Source organism: Hemitrygon akajei, chromosome 9 (genome assembly GCF_048418815.1).
Source record: "Hemitrygon akajei chromosome 9, sHemAka1.3, whole genome shotgun sequence".
In the NCBI taxonomy this organism is placed as follows: domain Eukaryota; kingdom Metazoa; phylum Chordata; class Chondrichthyes; order Myliobatiformes; family Dasyatidae; genus Hemitrygon; species Hemitrygon akajei.
This window is the reverse complement of record NC_133132.1, coordinates 158817272-158840059: the sequence shown is the minus strand read 5'-3', so window position 1 is coordinate 158840059 and position 22788 is coordinate 158817272. Positions and strand designations below refer to the sequence as shown.

Sequence of the window (22788 nt, the reverse complement as noted above, 5' to 3'; positions counted from 1 at the left end):
CCATATCCTTTCTGTAGTGAGGTGACCAGAACTGAGCACAATACTCCAAGTGGGGTCTGAACAGGGTCCTATATAGCTGCAACATTACCTCTCGGCTCCTAAATTCAATTCCATGATTGATGAAGGCCAATACACCATACGCCTTCTTAACCACATGGTCATCCTGCGCAGCTGCTTTGAGTGTCCTGTGGACTCAGACCCCAAGATCCCTCTGATCCTCCACTCTGCCAAGAGTCTTACCATTAATACTATATTCTGCCATCATCTTTGAATGATTTTAAGAACGAAGTAGGCTAAAGGGAGAAGAGAATAGACAGAACGGTCCGTCAAGCCAGAAAGTCAGAAAAGTGGGTGAGATTTCACCTTGAATGAGTGTGGTATTAGGACACTGGAATTAGCTAAAACTGAATTGGAACTGAACTGAATCGGTTGATTATTGTCACATGTACTAAAATATCATGAAAAGCTTATCTTGCATACGGTTCATACAGATTAAGTTGTTACACAGTGCGTTGCGATGGAACAAGGTGAAACAATAACAGAATGCGGAATAAAGTTCAACCGCTAGACAGAAAGTGCAGTGCGGGTAGACAACAAGGTGGGTCTGTAAAATGTATATTTGGGAGAAGCCAAAGGGAAATATTATGATGGCTGGAAATTTGAGTTCATTAAACTCATAATTCATTGAATTAGGAAAGGCTGTAATGTGTTTACTCAGGTGAAGTTGTTTCTTTGTGAATAGTGAATTGGGTTCCTTTGGAATAGTGTACGGGACTAAGTCAAAGTGGAACTGAGACAGAATATGAGCTCCATCAGACTGTCCCCTAACACCTGTAGAACTTAGCCTAACCCACAACAACATTCAATGCCTCCCCCTCTTTGAATATTCAAGCAGTAGCCATGGGCATTTGCAAGGGCCATAGCTACTGTATATCCTGTCTTTTTTGGCTGCAAAACAATTTGGCCTCCTCGCCAAACTCCATTCACTATATTGATTAATGCATTAGTGCTGCTTTCTACACCCATTCTGAGCTCATCAACAGCCATGTGCCCAAATTCTCCAGGACTATTTATGGGACTTCTCTTCCTGTTCTGAATTTCTCATCTCCAACTTCTTCCAGTGACATTTCTCATAAACCCACAGACCCCCGCAGCTACCTCAACCAGACCTCCTTCCAACCTGCCTCCTGAAAGGATGCTATCCATTTTTCTCTGTATCTCCATTTCCTCTGCATGTGTCCTTAAGACGAAAGCTTCTATTCTAGGGCTTCACCTCTACCATCGTTAATGGCACAGGAGATGTGTGTTTCCTCCATTTCCTGCATATCCACACACACATGCACACACCTTGCCCAATCAGCCTATACATCCAACCTGTTTTCGGCCATCTCTGCCTGCTTCATTACTCACAGAGTCTTGATTTCAACACATTAAAGCTGTCTGGGATTAGTTTCTGTTGCACTGCAGATCATGGTCATTCTCGGGGACTTTGCTATTGCTTGCTTGCTGATACTTTTTGATGAAATAAGTGGCGGGGGAGGGAGGGTCGATGCTTTGCTGCTGCTTGTGTGTGGGAGGAGGGGGAGTGGGGGTGCTTTAGGGTTCTAACATTTTTATGTCACTCACTCTTTGGGGCACTCTTCTGTTGTTGTGGATGTCTGCAAAGAAAAAGAATTTCAGGTTGTATATTGTATATATTCTCTGATATCTTATGTAACTATTGAACTATTATTCCACAACAAGTCATATCTCAATCCTGATGAAGGGTCTTGGTCTGAAACGTTGACTGTACTCTTTCCCTTAGATTCTGCCTGGCCTGCTGAGTTCCTCCAACATTTTGTGTGTGGTGCTTGGACTTCCAGCATCTGCAGACTTCCTCTTGTAAGTCATATCATCTGTTCTCCCCATCCCAACCAAAGCATTCAGCTTTCCACAGGAACTACCTTTTTTCCTGATTCTCCGATTTATTCACCCTTCCTCTGGTCTGCTGCATTTGGTGCTTGCATTGTGGTGTTTTCTGAATTGGGGATAGCAAGCAGAGCCGTTAATTTCACCAATGCAGAGCACTCACTCTCTGTCCCCAATGGCCGTATAAAGCTTTTGGTACAGAATCAGAATCAGATGTAAAATCATCAGGATATGTTGTAAAAATTGTTGGTTTTGTAGCAGCAGTAAATTCAATACATAATAATAAAACTGCAAATTACAGTAAATACAGTATAAATATATATATAATTAAATTAAACAAATAATACAATAAAAATAGTGAGGCTATGTTCATTGAGTTCAACGTCCATTCGGAAAATAGATGGCGGAGAGGAAAAAGCTGTTCTTGAATCTTTTTTTTCAGGAATTCAGGCTCCTGTACCTCCTTCCTGTTGGTAGCAATGAGACGAGGGTATGCCCTGGGTGATGGGGGTCTTTAATGATGAATGCTGCCGTTTTGAGGCATCGCTCCTTGAAGATGTCCTGGTTACTACCAAGGCCTGTGCCCATGATGGAGCATGATAAGTTTACAGCTCTCTGCAGCTTCTTTTGATCCTATGCTGCAGACCATCTCGCCCACCCCATACCAGATGGTTTTGCAGCCAGTTAGAATGTTCTCCATGGTACATCGATAGAAATTTGCAAGTGTCTCACTTTAATTCTACTTCCCACCCGTGTGTCCTTGGCCCTCTATGTTGTTACTGAGAAGCCAAAGGCAAACTGGAAGAACAGGTTTTCACATTCTGCTTGAGATCACTTATAACCCAATGCTCAATTTTCCAATTTCAAATAACCCATATTACCCATGTTTTGCATCCCACACCCTCACCTGTTCACCAAGGTCTCTTCTCCCTTCGTTCACCTCTCCCATCCCTCATCCCCTCCTCGTTCCACGTCCCATCATCCCCTCCCATCTGGTTCTGTCGCACCTTGCCATGAACTGGTATATGCTGGATAACTTTCCACTTCCTTCTCAGTCCTGATGCAGGAGTTTGATCTAAACTTGTACTTCTTGCTTCCACAGATGCTGTGGACCCCTTTCTGTTCTAAGTTTTTTTTGTTTTTTTGATTGAGAAAGTATGTGGCTGAACAACATGAAAAATAAAGCTATTCATGTTTAGTTTTTCATTGACTTGTGCTTTCAAAGGCTTTTAAAAATTGACCCTACTTCCACAGTTAATTTCCTGTTATTTATGAGATTTAAGATTTAGTGTTTAATTTGTTCCTCGATTTGTGCAATGATTCAGTTCAGATAAAGGAAATTGATCACAAATTCTGTGAAGTCTAAACCTGTAAAACAACTCAGACAACACACACAGGTTCACATTCCTGTAATAAATTAATTTGCATAGAAGGATTCTAATAGTTTACATCACTGCATTCCTTCACAGAGTCGGCTGCTCCTGTTTTAGGCAGGTGTGGAATTTTAAAATCCTCCTGAAAGCTCGTAAACAGCTGACATAAAGCTAATGTTCGTGAATGTGACAGCCTTCGATGAGCCTGAAAGAAGACAAGTAACCAGCTGAACCATTTGTTATCTCTGAACAATTTTAGCTGGCAAGCAGAGAGTTGAATGTATTGAGAAAATAAAACAATCCCAAAAGGTGGAAGGCACCAGTTGGAGGTTTCGACACTGAGGAGTTATAATCTCATTCCAGTTTGTTTGATTCATCGCACACAAGTTCCCCCAAAGGCACTGGAGTTGCTGGAAAATGAAGACCGAGTTGGATCTGGCCAAAATGATGGACCTCAGCTTCTTGTCAGAGGAAGAACAACAATCTCTACAGAAAGTCCTCAAACGAGATGCAGATCTGAAAAAACTTGAAGAAAGCCGCATCAGGTAAACAATGAATAATGGATGTATCTGTCTCTTATTGGCATTCACTTCACATTCCTCCTTATTCCTCTGTACCTTCGATGAGATTTCAAATCAAGTATCTGTCTGGCATTTCAGGTGAGTGGCTAAGGTCCCATTACACATTGTGTGCCAGGCACTGCAACTGTACTTCGGCTAACATGTATCCCTAACTCGACAAACCCGTTCATAATCTCAGTGCTATCGTTTTGAAAGTTTGTGATGTGTATGTATGCTGCTAGATCAGTACTGTCCTAATGCAGAAGACGATGTTAATGTGTTAATGGTGTTAACACTGTCTTAATGGTGCAGCACGGTAGGGTAGTGGTTAGCATAATGCTTTTCAGCCAGGTTCAATTCCCACTGTTGCCTGTAAGGAGTTTGTACGTTCTCCCCGTGACCATGTGGGTTTCCTCCAGGTGCTCCAGTTTCCTCCCACAGTCTGAAGACATTCTTGCTGGTAGGTTGTAAGTCGTCTCGTGATTAGGATTGGATTGAATTGGGGGATTGCTGGGCGGCATGGCTCAGAGGACCAGAAGATCATACGATATAGGAGCAGAACTAGGCCATTCAGCCCATCGAGTGGGCTCCACCATTCTATCATGGCTGATTCTGAATCCCTCCCAACCCCATACACCTGCCTTATCACCATATCCTTTGATACCTTGACCGATCGGGAAACTATCAACTTCCGCCTTAAATGTGGACTTGGCCTCCACTGCAGTCTATGGCAGAAGGGCCTACTGTAGCTGTAAATCAATCAATAAAGAAAAAAATAACCACCATGCTGGTAGGTAGTCAAGAATAAGCTCACGTCATATTGGTTCTTATTTTATGTGCAACATTAATTTGATCTGCAAATGAGGTTGAAAATTTCCTTTGAGCTGTGTAATGATATATTTCCTTACCTAATTAAAATTTAATAGATTTGCCTTTTTAGTATTGTGCACTCTGCTTTCTGGTCTGGGCTGAAGCTGTAAAATGTGTGATTATATTAATAATTTAACAATAGTTTGTAGAATTTCATACACATTCTACTCATACAGAATGTCTGAGCATTTACAAAGAGGGTGTTTTCAGATTTGAGCCTCAAATTCTAAATATGATCAATTTTCCATGGCTAATACATATTTTTTTAACTGATTTTACCACACCCCCCATTTTTTTCTGTTAAAGCTGTACTTCCAGTATCTTTCTTTTAGTGTGTGAATTCTGCTGTTGCCAGGTAACATCAGGCAATGGGTGTTGTACCCAGAACTAATAGCAGAAGACTTAATAATATTGCCACTTTTGGCTGAAGTGGACCTATTTCCATTCACCACTCCTTCCCTTCAAGCCAGTTTAGGTTATTTTAATTTTAATTGCCCAGCCCTCTTGTCCTCTGTCAGCAATACTACATTTTGCTTTCTAGTTGACTCCTCTATGTGGTGGAAAATCTGGCGAGAGTTCCCTCTACAAACATCATATTCAATGCTTGAGGCAATGCATAGAAAGTCCTTTACCAACAGAGCGGGTGCATCTGCTTTTCAACCTGTTCAACATCTGATATTTGTAAAGATCACACTATAAAGAGGACCAAGACCTCTATGCTAAACTATGTTCCACCTTTTATATAGAAATACTCTGCCGAGTTAGAGTGGTCAGATAGTAATGATAGGCGAAATTCTAACCCTCGAAGTACCTAATACACTGAAACAAAGAAACTTCAGGATTATGTGCCTGTGTAGGTAATTGTGAAAATGTGAATGTTTCTGTCAATGATTCTCTGGGGCACTGTGTAAATTAAATCAAAAGATTCTGCTGATGCTGGCAATCTTGAGGTACATGCACAAAGTGCCGGAGGAACTCAACAGGTTGGGCAGTATCTATGGAGGAGAATAAACAGTCGATGTTTTGAGCCAACGCTGTTCATCAGGACTGCAAAAGAAGGAGGAAGCTAGAATAAGAAGGTGGGGTGTTGGGGGGAGGGAAGGAATACAAGTTGGCAGGTGATAGGTGAGAGCACATGAGGGGGAGGGTGATTGGGTGGGGAGGGAGGATGAAGTAAGAAGCTTGCAGGTAATAGGTGGAAAAGCTAAAATGCTAATAAAGCATGAATCTGATAGGGAGGGGCAGTGGGCCTTGGGGGGGGGGGAGGAGGAGGGGCACCAAAGAAAGGTGATTTCAATATCTAGTAAATTTATGAATTATTAAGCTATAAAAAATATAGCTATATAAAAAAGCTATATAAAAAAATCTCACTGCAAATAACCTTGAAATGTGCTTTGTTACTTGAGATATAGAGGTAATTTATTGTTTAAATCTACAAACTAATCCAGAGTCGTGGGTTATCATTTTTTCAAATAACTATATGGAGTTAATTGATACTTTATTTTTAATGAAAGTTTTTAAAGTTGTCAAATCCGGCTGAGATCCTTAGCCATCCAGGTCAAAGTCTTTTATTCTGCACAGACTGGGAATTGAACAAGGTGGAGTTAATTATGTTCGATTATAGTAACTGAAAAGAACAAGACTTTAGATTAAGGGTTGTAAACCTGAAATTGATTTATACGAAAATGAAATGTGTGTAGTTCAGAATAGTTTATACTGGGCTTCTGAAGCAGTCCTGTATGCTTGTGGATAAGCAAGAAAGATCTGCAGATGCTGGAGATCTGAGCAACACACACAAAATGCTGAAGGAACTCAGCAGGCCAGGAAAAAAAGTACAGTCCATGGGCCAAAACATCGACTATACTTTTTTCCATAGGTGCTACCTTGGTCTGCATAGCTCCTCCAGCATTTTGTGTGTGTTGCTGTAATGTTTGTGGTCCAGTCTGATCTGTAGAGAGTTTTTAGTGGTATCTCACAGAACAGTACAGCACAGAAACAGGCCCTTTGGCCCATTTAGTCTGTACTGAACCATTTAAACTGAACTGCCTATTTCCTGCACTCTGAATATAGCCCTCCATACCCCAACCATCCATGTACCAATCCAATCTTCTGTGAAATGTTGAAGTAGAGCTTGCATGCACCACATGTGCTAGCAGCTCATTCTACATTCTCATAATCCTCTATGTGAAGAGGTTCCTCTTCACGTTCCCCTGAAACTTTTCAACTTTCACCCTTAACCCATGACCTCCAGTTGTAGTCCCATCCAACCTCAGTTGACAAAGCCTGCATGCATTTACTCTATCTATACCCCTCTTAACTTTGGATAACTGTCAAATCTTCTATGTTCAATACTCCTCTCAATCATCTACATTCCAAGGTAACCTATTGAATCTTTGCTTATAACAAAGTTCAAAGTTCAAAATAAAATTTATTATCAGAATCCTACATACAACTTCTTTCTCCTGTGGGCATTCTCAACAAATCTACAGAATAGTAACTGTAAATGAAAGAGCAAAAGCATAGAAGACAACAACCTGTTGAAATGCAACTATAAATAAAAAGCAATAAATAACATGATAAAGAGTCCTTACAGTGAGATCATTGGTTGTGGTAACATCTTGATAGATTAGCATGTTTCCTGTAGGTAGGTGACTAAAACTCCAAATTAGGCCCCACCAATGCCTTAACCAACTTCAACGGAACAGTTGTAGCCTGGTTAGTAGGTGCCAACTTTATAAGGTGTTCCTTGGTGTGTTTGTTTTTGTTCCATCTGACTCAGTATGTCATGATGTCTTAGATACACATAGCCCACCCTGATCTGAATAGCGTAGTCACAGACTGTGTTGTCCACAATGATCGTTGCAGTCTTGAGAGTTGCCATTCCAAGCTGATTATATAAAAGTTGAAAACGCGGAGTAAAAATTACTGTAAGGACTAAGCAGGTCAGGCAGCGTCTGTTGAAAAGGGAGCAGAATTAATATTTCACGTCGAAGCCCCTTCATTAGAATGGATTGATTTATGAAGGGGTTTATATTACAGTCAGGGAGCATATTGATCAGGCTAATCTGAGAGAGATTTGAAATTCAGTCCTGGTTCCTGTCTAATCAGTGTCTGGCAAGTGGTGCAATGCTAGAAGTTGGAAGTCAATGGTAATTTAAAAAGAAGTTTCCAATGAAGTCTGAATGGTTGCAGACAGATTGATCTGTGCTGAATTATTAATGAATTCCTGGGTGTTTGTAATCTAGGCTGATTGTGATGAGGTTGCTATGCAGTCCTGTCGGAATATGATCTAGTCCTATTTATTTTGGTTTTGGAAGGCAGCTCTGAGATTGTATACCTTGCTAGGTTAGTATTACAGTACTGGGAGTGTGCAGTCAGGCTCCTCTGTGCTGGATTGGTAATACAGTCCAGAGCTTGTGCAGACAGTCTGATCCCAGGCCTGCTTCACATTTGGCAGGCTGAATGTCCTGTGTTTGTATTGTAGGCCTGGCGGTGTGTGGTCCATCTGTGCTTTGCACGTTCTGCCATATGTAATCTAAGAAGAACTAACCAGGAATTTGAAAGCAGTCCTGGTTTGTGTCATCCAAACACAATGTGGCCTGGTTTCTTTTATGTTTGCAATGAAGTTGTGTGGGCATGCACGTAGCACAGTGCTGGGTGTGGATCACCCAGGTTGGTATGTACTTAATTTATGGAACAATCTTGGGTGTGGAGAGCCTAGACTGGTATGTGGTGAATTTCTGAGGCCGCAAATTATACCTGTTCAGTCTAAGCTGGTGTGAGTGTGTGTGTATGCATGCATCTGTTTTGTGATTCAGGGTGACTAGGTCTCATTGATAGTATTGCATCTGTTAATGTGGCATGGAATATTACCTGCTCAATATGTAAGGGAGGCTGGGTGTGTGTGGTCCTGTCTCTTTGCTACAGTGCTTATAGTATATTCCTGAGCATGTGTAGATTAGCCTGGCTTGTTCCCAGTTGTAGAGTAGCTTTAGTGTGTATAATCAGTCTGATCTGCTGGGTCTGTTGAGCAATTGTGGACGGTATGTACTCAATGCTGATCTGGGTAAGGTTTGCAATATGATAGAACATAGAAACAGCGAAACATAGAAAATCTACAGCACATTACAGGCCCTTCGGCCCACAATGTTGTGTCGACCATGTAACCTACTCCAGAAACTGCCGAGAATTTCCCCAGCACTTGGCCCTCTATTTTTCTAAGCTCCGTGCACCTGTCTAAGAGGCTGTTAAGGGACCCTATTGTACCCGCATTGATTGATGGTATGTTTGTTCTGAGCTGGTGTCCAAAGACATCTGTCGAGCAGTGGACTAATTTGGCAAATGCAGCGGGTGTAGGGCAGCTCTGTGGATGTATCACTCAGGATGCTAGTTGCTGGGTTTGTAATGGGGTCCTGGGTGTGTGCAGTCCATGCTGATCAGCTCCTTTCTGTGCTGCTCTCCTTTGAATCTGAGGAGCAAAGTAACTTGTAGCCGTTTACGGGATCTCAAACTCCGGGCTCGTTAACTCACCAGCTCTCGTGCCTCTTGCTCATGTGGTTATCTGATCTCGGGTCCCACCAGCCCGACATCCATAAATGTTCTCTGATACCCGTCCACGTTGTTGGCCTTTGAGGACTGAGCAGAGGCCTAGGCACCAGATGTCCAGGACCCGTCTACGTCATTGGCGTCTGCATACATCACCGTGGCTGACAAGGGAAATTAGGGATCGTATCAAGTCCAAAGAAGAAACATATAAATTAGCCAGAAAAAGCGGCGCACCTGAGGACTGGGAGAAATTCAGAGACCAGCAGAGGAGGACAAAGGGCTTAATTAGGAAAGGGAAAAAAGATTATGAGAGAAAGCTGGCAGGGAACATAAAAACTGACTGTAAAAGCTTTTATAGATATGTGAAAAGAAAAATATTGGTCAAGACAAATGTAGGTCCCGAACAGTCAGAAACAGGTGAATTGATCATGGGGAACAAGGACATGGAAGACCAATTGAATAACTACTTTGGTTCTGCCTTCACTAAGGAGGACATAAGTAATCTTCTGGAAATAGTAGGGGACCGAGGGTCTAGTGAGATGGAGAAACTGAGGGAAATACATGTTAGTAGGGAAGTGGTGTTAGGTAAATTGAAGGGATTAAAGGCAGATAAATCCCCAGGGCCAGATGGTCTGCATCCCAGAGTGCTTAAGGAAGTGGCCCAAGAAATAGTGGATGCATTAGTGATAATTTTTCAAAATTCCTTAGATTCTGGATTAGTTCCTGAGGATTGGAGGGTGGCTAATGTAACCCCACCTTTTAAAAAAGGAGGGAGAGAAAAACCGGGGAATTATAGACCAAACACGAGGAAATCTGCAGATGCTGGAAATTCAAACAACAACACACACAAAATGCTGGTGGAACACAGCAGGCCAGGCAGCATCTATAGGGAGAAGCACTGTTGATGTTTCAGGCCGAGACTCTTCGTCAGGACTAACCGAAAGGAAAGATAGTAAGGATCGCTCCCTACACGACTCCCTTGTCCACTCGCCCCCCCCCCCCCCATCCCTTCCCACCGATCTCCCTCCTGGCACTTATCCTTGTAAGCAGAACAAGTGCTACACCTGCCCTTACACTTCCTCCCTCACCACCATTCAGGGCCCCAGACAGTCCTTCCAGGTGAGGCGACACTTCACCTGTGAGTCGGCTGGTGTGGTATACTGCGTCCGGTACTCCCGGTGTGGCTTTTTATATATTGATGAGACCCGACGCAGACCGCAAGACCGTTTCGCTGTACACCTACGCTCGGTCCGCCAGAAAAAGCAGGATCTCCCAGTGGCCACAAATTTTAATTCCACGTCCCATTCCCATTCTGATATGTCTATCCATGGCCTCCTCTATTGTCAAAATGAATCCAAACTCAGGTTGGAGGAACACCTTACATACCGGCTGGGTAGCCTCCAACCTGATGGCATGAACATTGACTTCTCTAACTTCTGTTAATGCCCCTCCTTCCCTTCTTACCCCATCCCTGACATATTTAGTTGTTTGCCTGTTCTCCATCTCCCCCTGGTGTTCCCCCCCCTTCTTTCTCCTGAGGCCTCCCGTCCCATGATCCTTTCCCTTCTCCAGCTCTGTATCACTTTCGCCAATCACCTTTCCAGCTCTTAGCTTCATCCCATCCCCTCCAGTCTTCTCCTATCATTTTGCATTTCCCCCTCCCCCCACTACTTTCAAATCTCTTACTATCTTTCCTTTCGGTTAGTCGTGATGAAGGGACTCAGCCCGAAACATCGACAGCGCTTCTCCCTATAGATGCTGCCTGGCCTGCTGTGTTCCACCAGCATTTTGTGTGTGTTGTTGTTTGAATTATAGACCGGTTAGTCTGACATCGGTGGTGGGGAAAATGCTGGAGTTGGTTATCAAAGATGTGATAACAGCACTTTTGGAAAGAGGTGAAATCATCGGACAAAGTCAGCATGGATTTGTGAAAGGAAAATCATGTCTGACGAATCTTATAGAATTTTTTGAAGATGTAACTAGTAGAGTGGATAGGGGAGAGCCAGCGAATGTGGTATATTTAGATTTTCAAAAGGCTTTTGACAAGGTCTCACCCAGGAGATTAGTGTGCAAACTTAAAGCACACGGTATTGGGGGTATGGTATTGATGTGGATAGAGAATTTGTTGGCAGACAGGAAGCAAAGAGTGGGAGTAAACGGGACCTTTTCAGAATGGCAGGCAGTGACTAGTGGGGTACCGCAAGGCTCAGTGCTGGGACCCCAGTTGTTTACAACATATATTAATGATTTAGACGAGGGAATTAAATGCAGCATCTCCAAGTTTGCGGATGACATGAAGCTGGGTGGCGGTGTTAGCTGTGAGGAGGATGCTAAGAGGATGCAGGGTGACTTGGATAGGTTAGGTGAGTAGGCAAATTCATGGCAAATGCAATTTAATGTGGATAAATATGAGGTTATCCACTTTGGTTGCAAGAACAGGAAAACAGATTATTATCTGAATGGTGGCCGATTAGGAAAAGGGGAGGTGCAACGAGACCTGGGTGTCATTGTACACCAGTCATTGAAGGTGGGCATGCAGGTACAACAGGTGGTGAAGAAGGAAAATGGTATGTTGGCAATCATAGCAAAAGTATTTGAGTACAGGAGCAGGGAGGTTCTACTGCAGTTGTACAAGGCCTTGGTGAGACCGCACCTAGAGTACTGTGTGCAGTTTTGGTCCCCTAATCTGAGGAAAGACATTCTTGCCATAGAGGGAGTACAAAGAAGGTTCACCAGATTGATTCCAGGACTTTCATATGAAGAAAGACTGGATCGGCTAGGCTTATTCTCACTAGAATTTAGAAGATTGAGGGGGGATCTTATTGAAACATATAAAATTCTAAAGGGATTGGACAGGCTAGATGCAGGAAGATTGTTTCAGATGTTGGGGAAGTCCAGAACGAGGGGTCACAGTTTAAGGATAAAGGGGAAGCCTTTTAGGACCGAGATGAGGAAAAACTTCTTCACACAGAGAGTGGTGAATCTGTGGAATTCTCTGCCACAGGAAACAGTTGAGGCTGGTTCATTGGCTATATTTAAGAGTAGGTTAGATATGGCCTTTGTGGCTAAAGGGATCAGGGGTTATGGAGAGAAAGCAGGTACAGGGTTCTGAGTTGGATGATCAGCCATGATCATACTGAATGGCGGTGCAGGCTCGAAGGGCCGAATGGCCTACTCCTGCACCTATTTTCGATGTTTCTATGTCTGAGCATGGAGCGGTGTCCTTAGAGTCATAGAAAAGTCCAGCACAGAAACAAGCCATTTGGCCCATCTAGTCCATGTCAAACCATTTAAACTGCCTAGTCCCATCAACCTGCACCTGAACCATAGCCCTCCATACCCCTCCCATCCATGTACCCATCCAAACTTTTCTTGAACATTACTGAGCCATAGAAAAATACAGCACAGAAGTTCACCTGCTTTCCGTCTCCACGTTGCTGGCCTTTGAGTGAGGAGCAAAGGCCTCGACTCCAGATGTCTTTCATCACCCATCCAAATCAGTGAGAATGTTCACTGATGATTACACAAAATTCAGCTCTATTTACAAGTCCTCAATGGTTCAAGGGTTTAATGGTTCCATCTAATATCAGAGGATGTATACAATATACAACCTGAAATTCTTACTCTCTGCAGACATTCACGAAATCCCCTCCCAAAGAGTGAATGACAGTAAAACATTAGAACCCCAAAGTCCCCCTCCCCTCCCACACACAAGCAGCAGCAAGGCATCAACCCTCCCCCCCCACCCCTCCAAAGATGTGCTGACACTGAGGGGTGATGTTGCACGTCATTCATCCAGCCGGTTATGCAATGCTTTTGCATTATATTCCCGGGAGTGTGTAATCTGCTCTGATCTGTGCTGTGAGTCTTGGCGAGTTGTTCAAGTGGTGTGCTGTGCTGACTCTATAGGGCAGTCCTGGGTGTATGTGAGGCAAAAGCGATTTGTTTGGGGTTTGTGGCGTCGTCCAGCCAGATCTACACTGGAGCAACCTGGAAGTTTTGGGGATAACCCCCGGGCGGCATGGTTGAGTAGCAGTTAGTGCAATACTTCAGAGCGCCAGCTGTAAAATCAATGTCAGGTCAACTCTCACTGCTGTTGGTATTGAGTTTGAATGCTTTCCTCTCACATTCAAAGACGTACAGGCTAAGGTTGGTAGGTTGTGAGCCTAGTAAAGTCAGTGCCAGAAGCATGGAGACAGTTGCAGGCGGCTCCAACACGTGCTCAGTAGTGCCAGTTGTTGGTGCAAAATGACAAAATTTCATTGTGTGTTTTATTTGCATAACTCTTTAGAGCGCCTGAACCCGGATTCAATTCCCGTCACTGTCTGTAAGGAGTTTGTACATTCTCCCCGTGATCATGTGCGTTTCCTCCCTCATCCCAAAGACATACGGGTTAGTCGGTTATGTGGTCACATGGGTGTAATTGGACAGCAGGGGCATGTTGGGTTGTATCTCTAAAAAAAATAAACAGATAAAGGTGATCTTTGTCTTTAAAAGCTGCACAGTGAAAACCTTTTTGTAGAGGTCAAATGGCTGGATCCTCCAGGAGCTACTTTACACGGAGAGATATTTGCAGCCTAAGTCCATGTTGCAGTGTGGCATTTACAGAGTATGGATGTTTACTTCTTGTATGATAGTGCCCTGAAATACATTCCCCGGTTCCCTACCACTCTTTCCAAAGAGATAACAAAGTGTAATTGTCACCTGATTGTGGAATTGAACCCCTGTTACCTGTACAACCTGCTTGAATGACAATAGCTTTTTAAAAATTATATTGTATTAAACCATATTGGCATGTTATTGATTCAACATTCGATAAAGTGGCCTTGTAATGTAATGAGCTAAGTACATGAATAATTTACGTCACCTGTACAGTTCTGACAAATGGTTTTAATTAGCTAGATAAACAGCAGGTATAAATTCAGTCCGGCACCAAGCAAGTTTGATGATCTCATTTTAGACACTGAAGCATTTTTGGCAGGAGTTATTGTCACTGATTTAGTGAGGTAAAATGGACTATATTTCTTGTTGCTATTGTTGTGATGGAGGTCAGGTACTCATTTTAGTGTTACTTTACTGTATGTTACTAAGTCCATGAGATTAAATACTGTACTGTGCAAAACTGTAGGCTCTTATGCATGGAGCGGGGTTTGTAAATCTGGCAGGAAGCAAAGTATGCTGGGAATGGCGAGGGTGGAGGGACAGGTAGCAGAGAAAGAATGCTAGGGGCAGGGGGTGGGGCAGGTGCAGACACACTCAGCCCTGAGACACCGGTGAAGGCGTCATTTGATTCAAAGCAAATGGTTTACTGATCATTACAGAATGCCTCTCAGGTGCTTCCTGCTCCCTCCCCTCTCCTGTCCCCTGTTCCCAACCGTGATTCTCTTCTCCTTGCCCCCTTGACATGCTCAGTCGATAATACAGACTCATACCAGAATCAAGTTTAGCACCACTCACGTATGTCATGGATTCTTTTTGCGGCATTGCTACAGTATTGTGCAAAGGTCTTAGGCACTCTAGCTATGTATATCTGCCCAAGACTTACGCACAGTACTGTATTCCTACTGAAAAACATCTAGAATTTTGAAATGGGGTGAACAATTTGTAGATAGTATAGCAAGGATTCACAATGCTACTACAGATACCTAAACAGTGCATTTTATTATTTTATAAAACAACTATTCTGGACATTATATTTTACATTATTGATTTCTGCACAGAATAATAAATAATTAAGCCATCTGTTTAAACTAATTATCATTGTGGCTAGAGTTGATACCAGTGTTAATGCAGATAGAGTTATAGAATATTACAAGCCCTTCGGCCCATCTAGTCTGTGCCAGACCATTTAAATTGCCTACTCCCATTGACCTGTCCTGGGTCCACAGCCCTCCATCCATACCATACATGGTACCATACCATACCATCTATCCATCCCCCTACCATCCATATATCTATCCCAACTTTGCTTAAACTTCGAAATTGAGCTGGTATCACCACTTCCATTGGCAGCTTGTTTCTCACTCTAGTCTCTAGTCTTCCTGCCATTGTTTTATACCTGTCAATCATGTAGTACATGTGGATGACTAATGCCCTTCCCTTGGACAACATCTGTATCGTGGAGAGGGGAGACTTGCAGCTTGGGCAACTGCCAGTCTTCCACTTAAAAAAATCCTTGCCCAGGCTTGTGCCCTGGAAACTTTCCAAGATGCAAATCCATGGTCTATTGAGACTAACGGAGGCCTACACACATGTGGATGAGAAAGACAATTCATCCCATTATGAAGACTGCTTCTGCAGAATTGTTTTATTGTCAATTTTTTTTCTCACTCTGTAAAACAGACAGTATCGGCAAAGCCCCCAAAGTGTTTGAATTGATGACTAGAATCGGGATTGACTTTAACTATGACCGTATCTGTTGGACTTAGGTTCTCCTCTCTTTCTGCTAGCTACCTTGCTTCTGGGAGGTTTCCGACTAGCTGTTGTGTCATTGGTCACTAGGTACCATTCATCAGTTCTGTACAAATGGAGCATTTGATCACCCAACTCACTGTCCTGGGTCTGCCACACATGTCCCACTGACTGAATTGCCAGCAATGTCTGTGGAGAAATGATGCTTTTGGGGACAAACAATTAGAGAAGTGATTTATTGCTCAAATGTTATTGGGAGCAGAATTAGAACAGATAGCCACTTGAGAGTGATATACCATTGGATAAGCTCATCAGTGATTGTCTACCTTAAATCATCATTCCTGTTCATTCCCCATATTCCTCAAGACCCTTTGTGACTAAAATATTACTGATATTTAAGTTTTGTGTGTTGAATGACATAAATACTGCATCCTGGACTCGAGAATTCTAGTCCTCACAGTGAAGAAACTTCTCCACATCTCACCAGGACAGTTAGTGTGATCTATTACAGCTCAGAGTGTTCCAGAGTTCGGAATACAATTCTGGTGCCATCTGGAGACAGTCTAACCCCTATTGACATCAATGGATCTGCAGCTGAGAGGGTGAACAGCTTTAAATTCCTTGGCATACACAACACTGAGGATATCACATGGTCTGTACATACCAGCTGTGTGATGAAAAAAGCACAACAGTACCTCTTTCACCTCAGACGGTTGAAGAAGTTTGGTATGGGCCCCCAAATCCTAAGGACTTTCTACAGGGGCACAATTGAGAACATCCTGACTGACTACATCACTGCCTGGTAAGGAAACTGTACCAGCCTTAATCGCAGGACTCTTCAGAGAGTGGTGCGGACAGCCCAGCACATCCGTAGATGTGAACTTCCCACTATTCAGGACATTTATAGAGACAGGTGTGTAAAAAGGACCTGAAGGATCATTGGGGACTTGATTCACCCCAATTACAAACTGTTTCAGTTGCTACCATCCGGGAAATGGTACCACAACATAAAAGCCAGGACCAACATACTCCAGGACGGTTTCTTCCACCAGGCTATCAGATGATTAATTCATGCTGATGTAATTGTATTTCTATGTTATATTGACTATCCTGTTGTACATACAAATTACTATAAATTGCACATTGCACATTTAGACAGAGACGTAATGTAAAGAATTTTAAACCTCATGTGTGTGAAGGATGTAAGTAATAAAGTCAATTCAATTCAATTCAATCCTAAACAGAGCCACGTGTTTATTTATGAGCTAAAATCCACTTAAGATCAAAGTTCAAAGCATATTTATTATTAAAGTATACATATGTCACCATATACAACCCTAAGATTCAGTCCAAAGGCTTACCAGTTGTTAGGTTAATTGGTCATTGTAAATTGTCCTGTGATGAGGCTAGGATTAAATCCGGGGATTACTGGGCAGCTCATCGCGAATGTTCGTAAGAGCCTATTCCGAGCTGTATCTCAATAAGTGAATTGAAGAACAAATAAATTCATTTTCTTGTGGGCATTCACAATAAATGCAAAGAACCAATGAAAAACCACACACATCAGAGACAGACAAGCAGCCAATGTGCAAAAGACATATTTACCAAAGATGAAACACGAGGAAATCTGCAGATGCTGGAAATTCAAACAACACACACAAAATGCTGGTGGAACACAGCAGGCCAGGCAGCATCTATAGGGAGAAGCACTGTCAACGTTTCGGGCCGAGACCCTTCCTGACCCTATAGATGCTGCCTGGCCTACTGTGTTCCACCAGCATTTTGTGTGTGTTGTTTACCAAAGATGCTTTATTCGAGGTCTTTTGCGTAGTAATATGGGATGTATGTTTGTCAGCAGAACACAAAATGAAAATGCACTGAATGCTATAGGGAAGATTTCTTAAATAATATTTTAAGAGAAGAAGGATATGAAATTGTACTTTACTGCATCAGTTCCCTGTATTGGTTCAGTGCCCTCATTAGATTATCTATTTATGTGTGTGGTTCTAAAGATTGAGAAGATAAATGAGTTATGTTGTAAATACTGACATGCAGCTGCTTTCTTCTTCAGATTATTGCAATACTTTGTACACCCAGCACACACAAACCAACTTCTCTTACACAGCATAACAATCTTCCAAATTTATTCCTGTGCATTTATTTTGGGAATGCAGTATCAACATGTTAATCTTCAATGCAAAAAAAGATAGTAAAAACAATAAAACAATCTGTAATTGTGTGATGTTGTAATTGTAGGAGATAAAGTTATTATTCAAGATCATATTCAATACCTGTGTGAATTATTTGAAATTTTACCTGGCAATAATTATTGGAAATTGGATTATGAGCATTAAATCATTAGCAAAACTTCCTTCATTACACTGGAAAGTAGCTTCCTGTAATTGATTTTCCTCAAAACGTTTACAGAAATAATTTGAAATGATGACAAAGAAGAATTCTGATGCCTTGAACCATTAAAATGTAAATGCAATCCTTTATGACAAGTTTTTTTGACACATAATTTTGTTTAAATCAGCAGCAGTTGTCAAAAAATATAGCTCTGGTAAAAATCACTTTTCTCTAAATCAATACCCTGTCAAAGCATTTGAAATCGATAACTGTTAAAGTAATTGACTTTTTCCTGTGATATACAAAATAATTAGGTCACATGAAGCAAAAATCACTCAGAAATTTAGCAAATAAAGTTTAAATGTTAGAGCCTTTGCATCAGAGTTTTATCTTACAATAGGTTAACAATTTATTTGTAATCCTTGCTGATTACATATCAAAATAAAATAATGCAAACATGTCGAAAATAAACACTCCATGTTAGGCTGCACTGAGTGGTTGCTTGGACCAGAAACATAAGCTATCTCCTTATGTGTCCATCAATCCATAGTCTTCCCACATGTTGCAATAAGACAGTACAAAATGCACTGCAGGTCAGGAATTGCATAAAAGCTGGTATAGGATACAGAGCGGATCTGGATTGTCCTGAGCTATTTGGTCTATTAGCTTTGACTGGCACACCTAGCCCGTTCCTTTCATTTGAATGGAGTTCCTCACCTTTGTCAAAAAGCTTCGGGGGTTTTGGGATTGCTGGCAAACCCAGCCCATTCACAGCGTTTGAGAAAGTGAACCTTTGAACCTCTATGATTGTCATGATGAAGTCGCAGTGCTGTAGGGCAGGGAGTTCAGGATTTAGTGTCAAGATGTAGTCGCATCTGAGATTCCGTATCAGATCTAACATTAATAAGACCATAAAATATAGGAGCGGAAGTAGGCCATTCAGCCCATCGAGTCTGCTCCACCATTCAATCATGGGCTGATCCAATTCTTCCAGTCATCCCCACTCCCCTGCCTTCTCCCCATACCCTTTGATGCTCTGGCTAATCAAGAATTTTTGATTTTCTTCACTTTTTATAATTTATTTATCTTTATACATCTACTGTAGTTCAATATATTTTTATTTTTAAATAACTTTTTGTATTTTACATCTATTTCAACCATTTTGATAATGTATAGTCAGCGGAGTATTTAGAGATGAGTATCAGAAGGCCATCATAGTAGTCAAGGTATGGGACTCAAATATTACTATTTAAGGAGGCATTGTGTAAAGGTACATTTAATATGAACCAATAACAAATGGAAAACTGCAGTTTATAATGTAGCAGCAATAAACTACAATATGTCATATTTATAAATGGTATAATATTGGTGTGACAGAGAATATGTCTTGAAGCTGTCTTTTGGTGAGAAGGATTAGTTATGGTTTGATCGAATACTTCCAAACTACATGTGTTGTGAATGGAACTGCATTGTTCTAGGTTTCAATATAATTCCTGAAACAGCCACTATTTTTAATATCTATAGCACCTGGTTTCTTGATCACAAGATTTTTGAGCCCAACTTTTTCCAACATGTGCTTCCCTAAGGGAATAATCTCAAGGAAGCTGCAGGTTTGCTGCCATTCTTTCTACTTTTAATTAGAATCTCCTGCACTGTAGCTTCTATTTATCAGATCTATTTTTGTGTGATTTTATTCTCTCATATATTGTCTGAAATTTGATGTTTGATTTTTATATCTTGTTCTGTGTAAAGCACTTTGAATTGCCTTGTGTTTGAAAAGTGCTATACAAATAAACTTGCTTGCTTGTTTGCTTACCCATCATGCCCGTGTGCATCAAATTGGTTTTTCTTCTGAATTAGGTGCTTTTGTGTGGCAGGCAAGTGTAGCTGTTAGCAGAGCACTACTGCAGATCCAGTGATCAGCAATCAGAGTTCAATTCCTGCTGTCATATGTAATGATCTATGACTATTGCTCAATCCACAGGTCATGGGTTAAGGGTCAAAGGTTTGATGTTTAAGGGGACTATGAGGGGAAGCTTCTTCACTCAGAGGATGGTGAGAGTAAGGAACGAACTGCTAGTGGAAGTGGTGGTTGCGGGTTCAATTTCGACGTTTAAGAGAAATTTGAACAGGTACGTGAATAGGAGAGGTATGGAGGGCCAGGTGCAGTTTGGTGGGACGAGGCAGAATAATAGGTCAGCAAGAGTAAATAGGCAGAATGGTCTGTTTCTGTGCACTATGAGATTTTATGTTCTCCCTGTGACAGTAAGGGTTTCCTCTGGGCGTTCCGGTTTCCTTCACATTCCAAAGATGTACAGTTAAAGTTAATGAGCTGTGGGTATGCTATGTTGGTGCCAGAAGTATGGTGCACTTGTGGGCTGTCCACACAATCCTTGCTTATTTAATTTGATGCAAATAATGCATTTCAATATACATGGGGTAAATAAAGCTACTGGTAATATTCTTAAAAATATAATTTTTACACCAATTGCATAACAAAGTATGCTCAACAAATCCAAAGGCAAATGTACACAGTCAATCATCAAACCACTGATTCTTAACAATAAATTTATTATGAATTATTGCTCAGGCTATTTCTATGAAGTTAGTATATTGACTGAGCTATCCACAATATTTTCAGTTTTATTAACAAAATGTTCCGACGTGTTATTTCATTTTTCTCATTTTAGTAAAATACAATGCTTCGTTGATTTTCATTATGTTCATTTAAAACCAGGGAATAAGGGAAACTTGCCCAAATGTCAAAGATATTATATTATCTGTCTACCAATTTGTTCTGTTTGAAAAGGCATCTGATAAATGATATGGGAATTAAGGGACAGACTACTATTTATTGACGACGGCTCAGTCTTCAATACCATAATTCTAAGTAAACTCAGCTCCGAGATCCTTGCAACACATACGAAATGCTGAAGGAACTCAGCAGATCAGGCAGCATCCATAGAAAGGTTGGATAGATTTTTGCATAGTAGGGGAATTAAGGGTTAAGGGGAAAAGGCAGGTAGGTGGAGATGTGTCCATGGCCAGATCAGCCATGATCTTATTGAATGGTGGAGCAGGATCAATAGGTAGATGACCTACTCCTGCTCCTATTTCTTATGTTCTTATGAAAGGAATAATCAGTTGATGTTTTGGGCTGAAACCCTTCATCAGAACTAAAGTGTCGACTCTATGTTATTTTCCATGCAGTCTGCCTGACTTGCTGATTTTCTGCAGCATTTTGTTCATGTTACTCTGGATTTCCTGAATCTATGGATTATCTTGTGTCTTGGGAATCAACACTTTCCTTTGTAACTGGATGCTTGACTTCCTGACCAACAGACCACAATCCGTTAAGGTTAGGCAGTAACACTTGTGCCAGGATTATCCTCAGCTCAAGAGTGCATCCTCTGCCCCCTGTTTTACTGCCCATACACTGGCTACTGAGTGGCCAGATTCTGCTCCAGCTCCATGTACACATTTGCAGGTGGCTTCTCCATTGTGGGCTGAATCTCAAAAATGCTGAGTCAGAGTACAGGAAGCAGATAGAAAGCCAGTGGCCTGGTGTCATGACAAGTTTTCCCTCAATGCAGCGAAACAAAAGAGTTGTCCATTGGCTTCAGGAACGGGGGCAGTACATATGATCCTGCTTATATCAATGTCTCTAACGTGCAAATGGTTGAGAGCTTCAAGTTCCTCGGAATGAACATCACAAATAACCTGTCTTGGTCCAACCACCTTGGCACCATAGCCTAGGAAGCTCACCGGTGCCTCTACTTCCTCAGGACGCTAACGTAATTCAGTATGTTGACCCCGACAAATTTTTATATATGTTCCAGAGACAGCACCAGTGTATGTTGCAGTTTAGTATGGCAAACTCTCTGCCAAAGATTGTAAGGAACTACAAAGAGTTGTGGAAACAGCTCATGGAAATGAGTCTTCCAACTATGAACTCTGTCAACACTTTTTTGTTGCCTCAATAAAGCAGCCAACATAATCAAAGATCCTACCTGCCCTGAAAGTCTCTCTTCTCCTCTCCCCCCCATTGAGCAGCATGGTAGCGTAATGGTTAGCACAACGGTTTACAGTACCAGTAACACAGGTTCAATTCCCGCTGGTGCCTGCAAGGCGTTTGTACTTTCTCCCTGTCACCGTTTGTGTTTCCTCCAGATGCTCTGGTTTCCTCCCACAGTCCAAAGACATACTAGTTGGTAGGTTAATTGGTCATTGTAAATTGACCTATGACTGGACTAAATCAGGGGTTGCTGGGCAGCACTGCTCTAAGGGCCAGAAGGGCCTATTACACATTGTATGTCAATAAATAAATAAAATACAAAAGCTTGAAAGCCTGTATCTCCAAGCTCAAAGTCAGCTTCTATGCTGCATTATAAGACTATTAAATTGATCTCTTATACAATAAGGTGGACTCTTGATTCATCTAGCTTGTCGTGGGCTTGCAGCTTATTGTCTTCCTGAACTGTGTTTTCTCAGTAACTCTACAATATTGTGCATTGTGTACTGTTTTCTCTTTGTACTTTTTGATGCCCTGTTGGGATAAAATGATTGGTGCAGGTAGCCTGCAAAGTAATTTTTTTCCACTGTGCCTCAGTACGTGTGGTGTTAAAGGTAACATGCCAAGGAATTGCTCTGTAAGCGATTTCCATTAATGCATATGAACTCTACCATTATCTGAAATAATATTGAAATAATTGTAGCAGTCCTCCTTGTAGATATGTTCCCGACCATTGAGCCCAGCTGCAAGGAGCACTGCC

At 41.8% G+C, this 22788-nt stretch overlaps 1 protein-coding gene across 1 annotated transcript in view; it reads left to right on the top strand.

Moving 5' to 3' along the window:
* The first annotated feature begins 3374 nt into the window (after positions 1-3374).
* The window catches only part of LOC140733696 (synaptotagmin-like protein 2), a 238669-nt gene continuing 219255 nt past the window's right edge, over positions 3375-22788 (top strand). Inside the window, exon 1 of the mRNA XM_073057383.1 lies at positions 3375-3826. Coding sequence (XP_072913484.1) covers positions 3699-3826 — 128 coding nt within the window. The 5' untranslated portion in view covers positions 3375-3698. The remainder of the gene's footprint in view (positions 3827-22788) is intronic.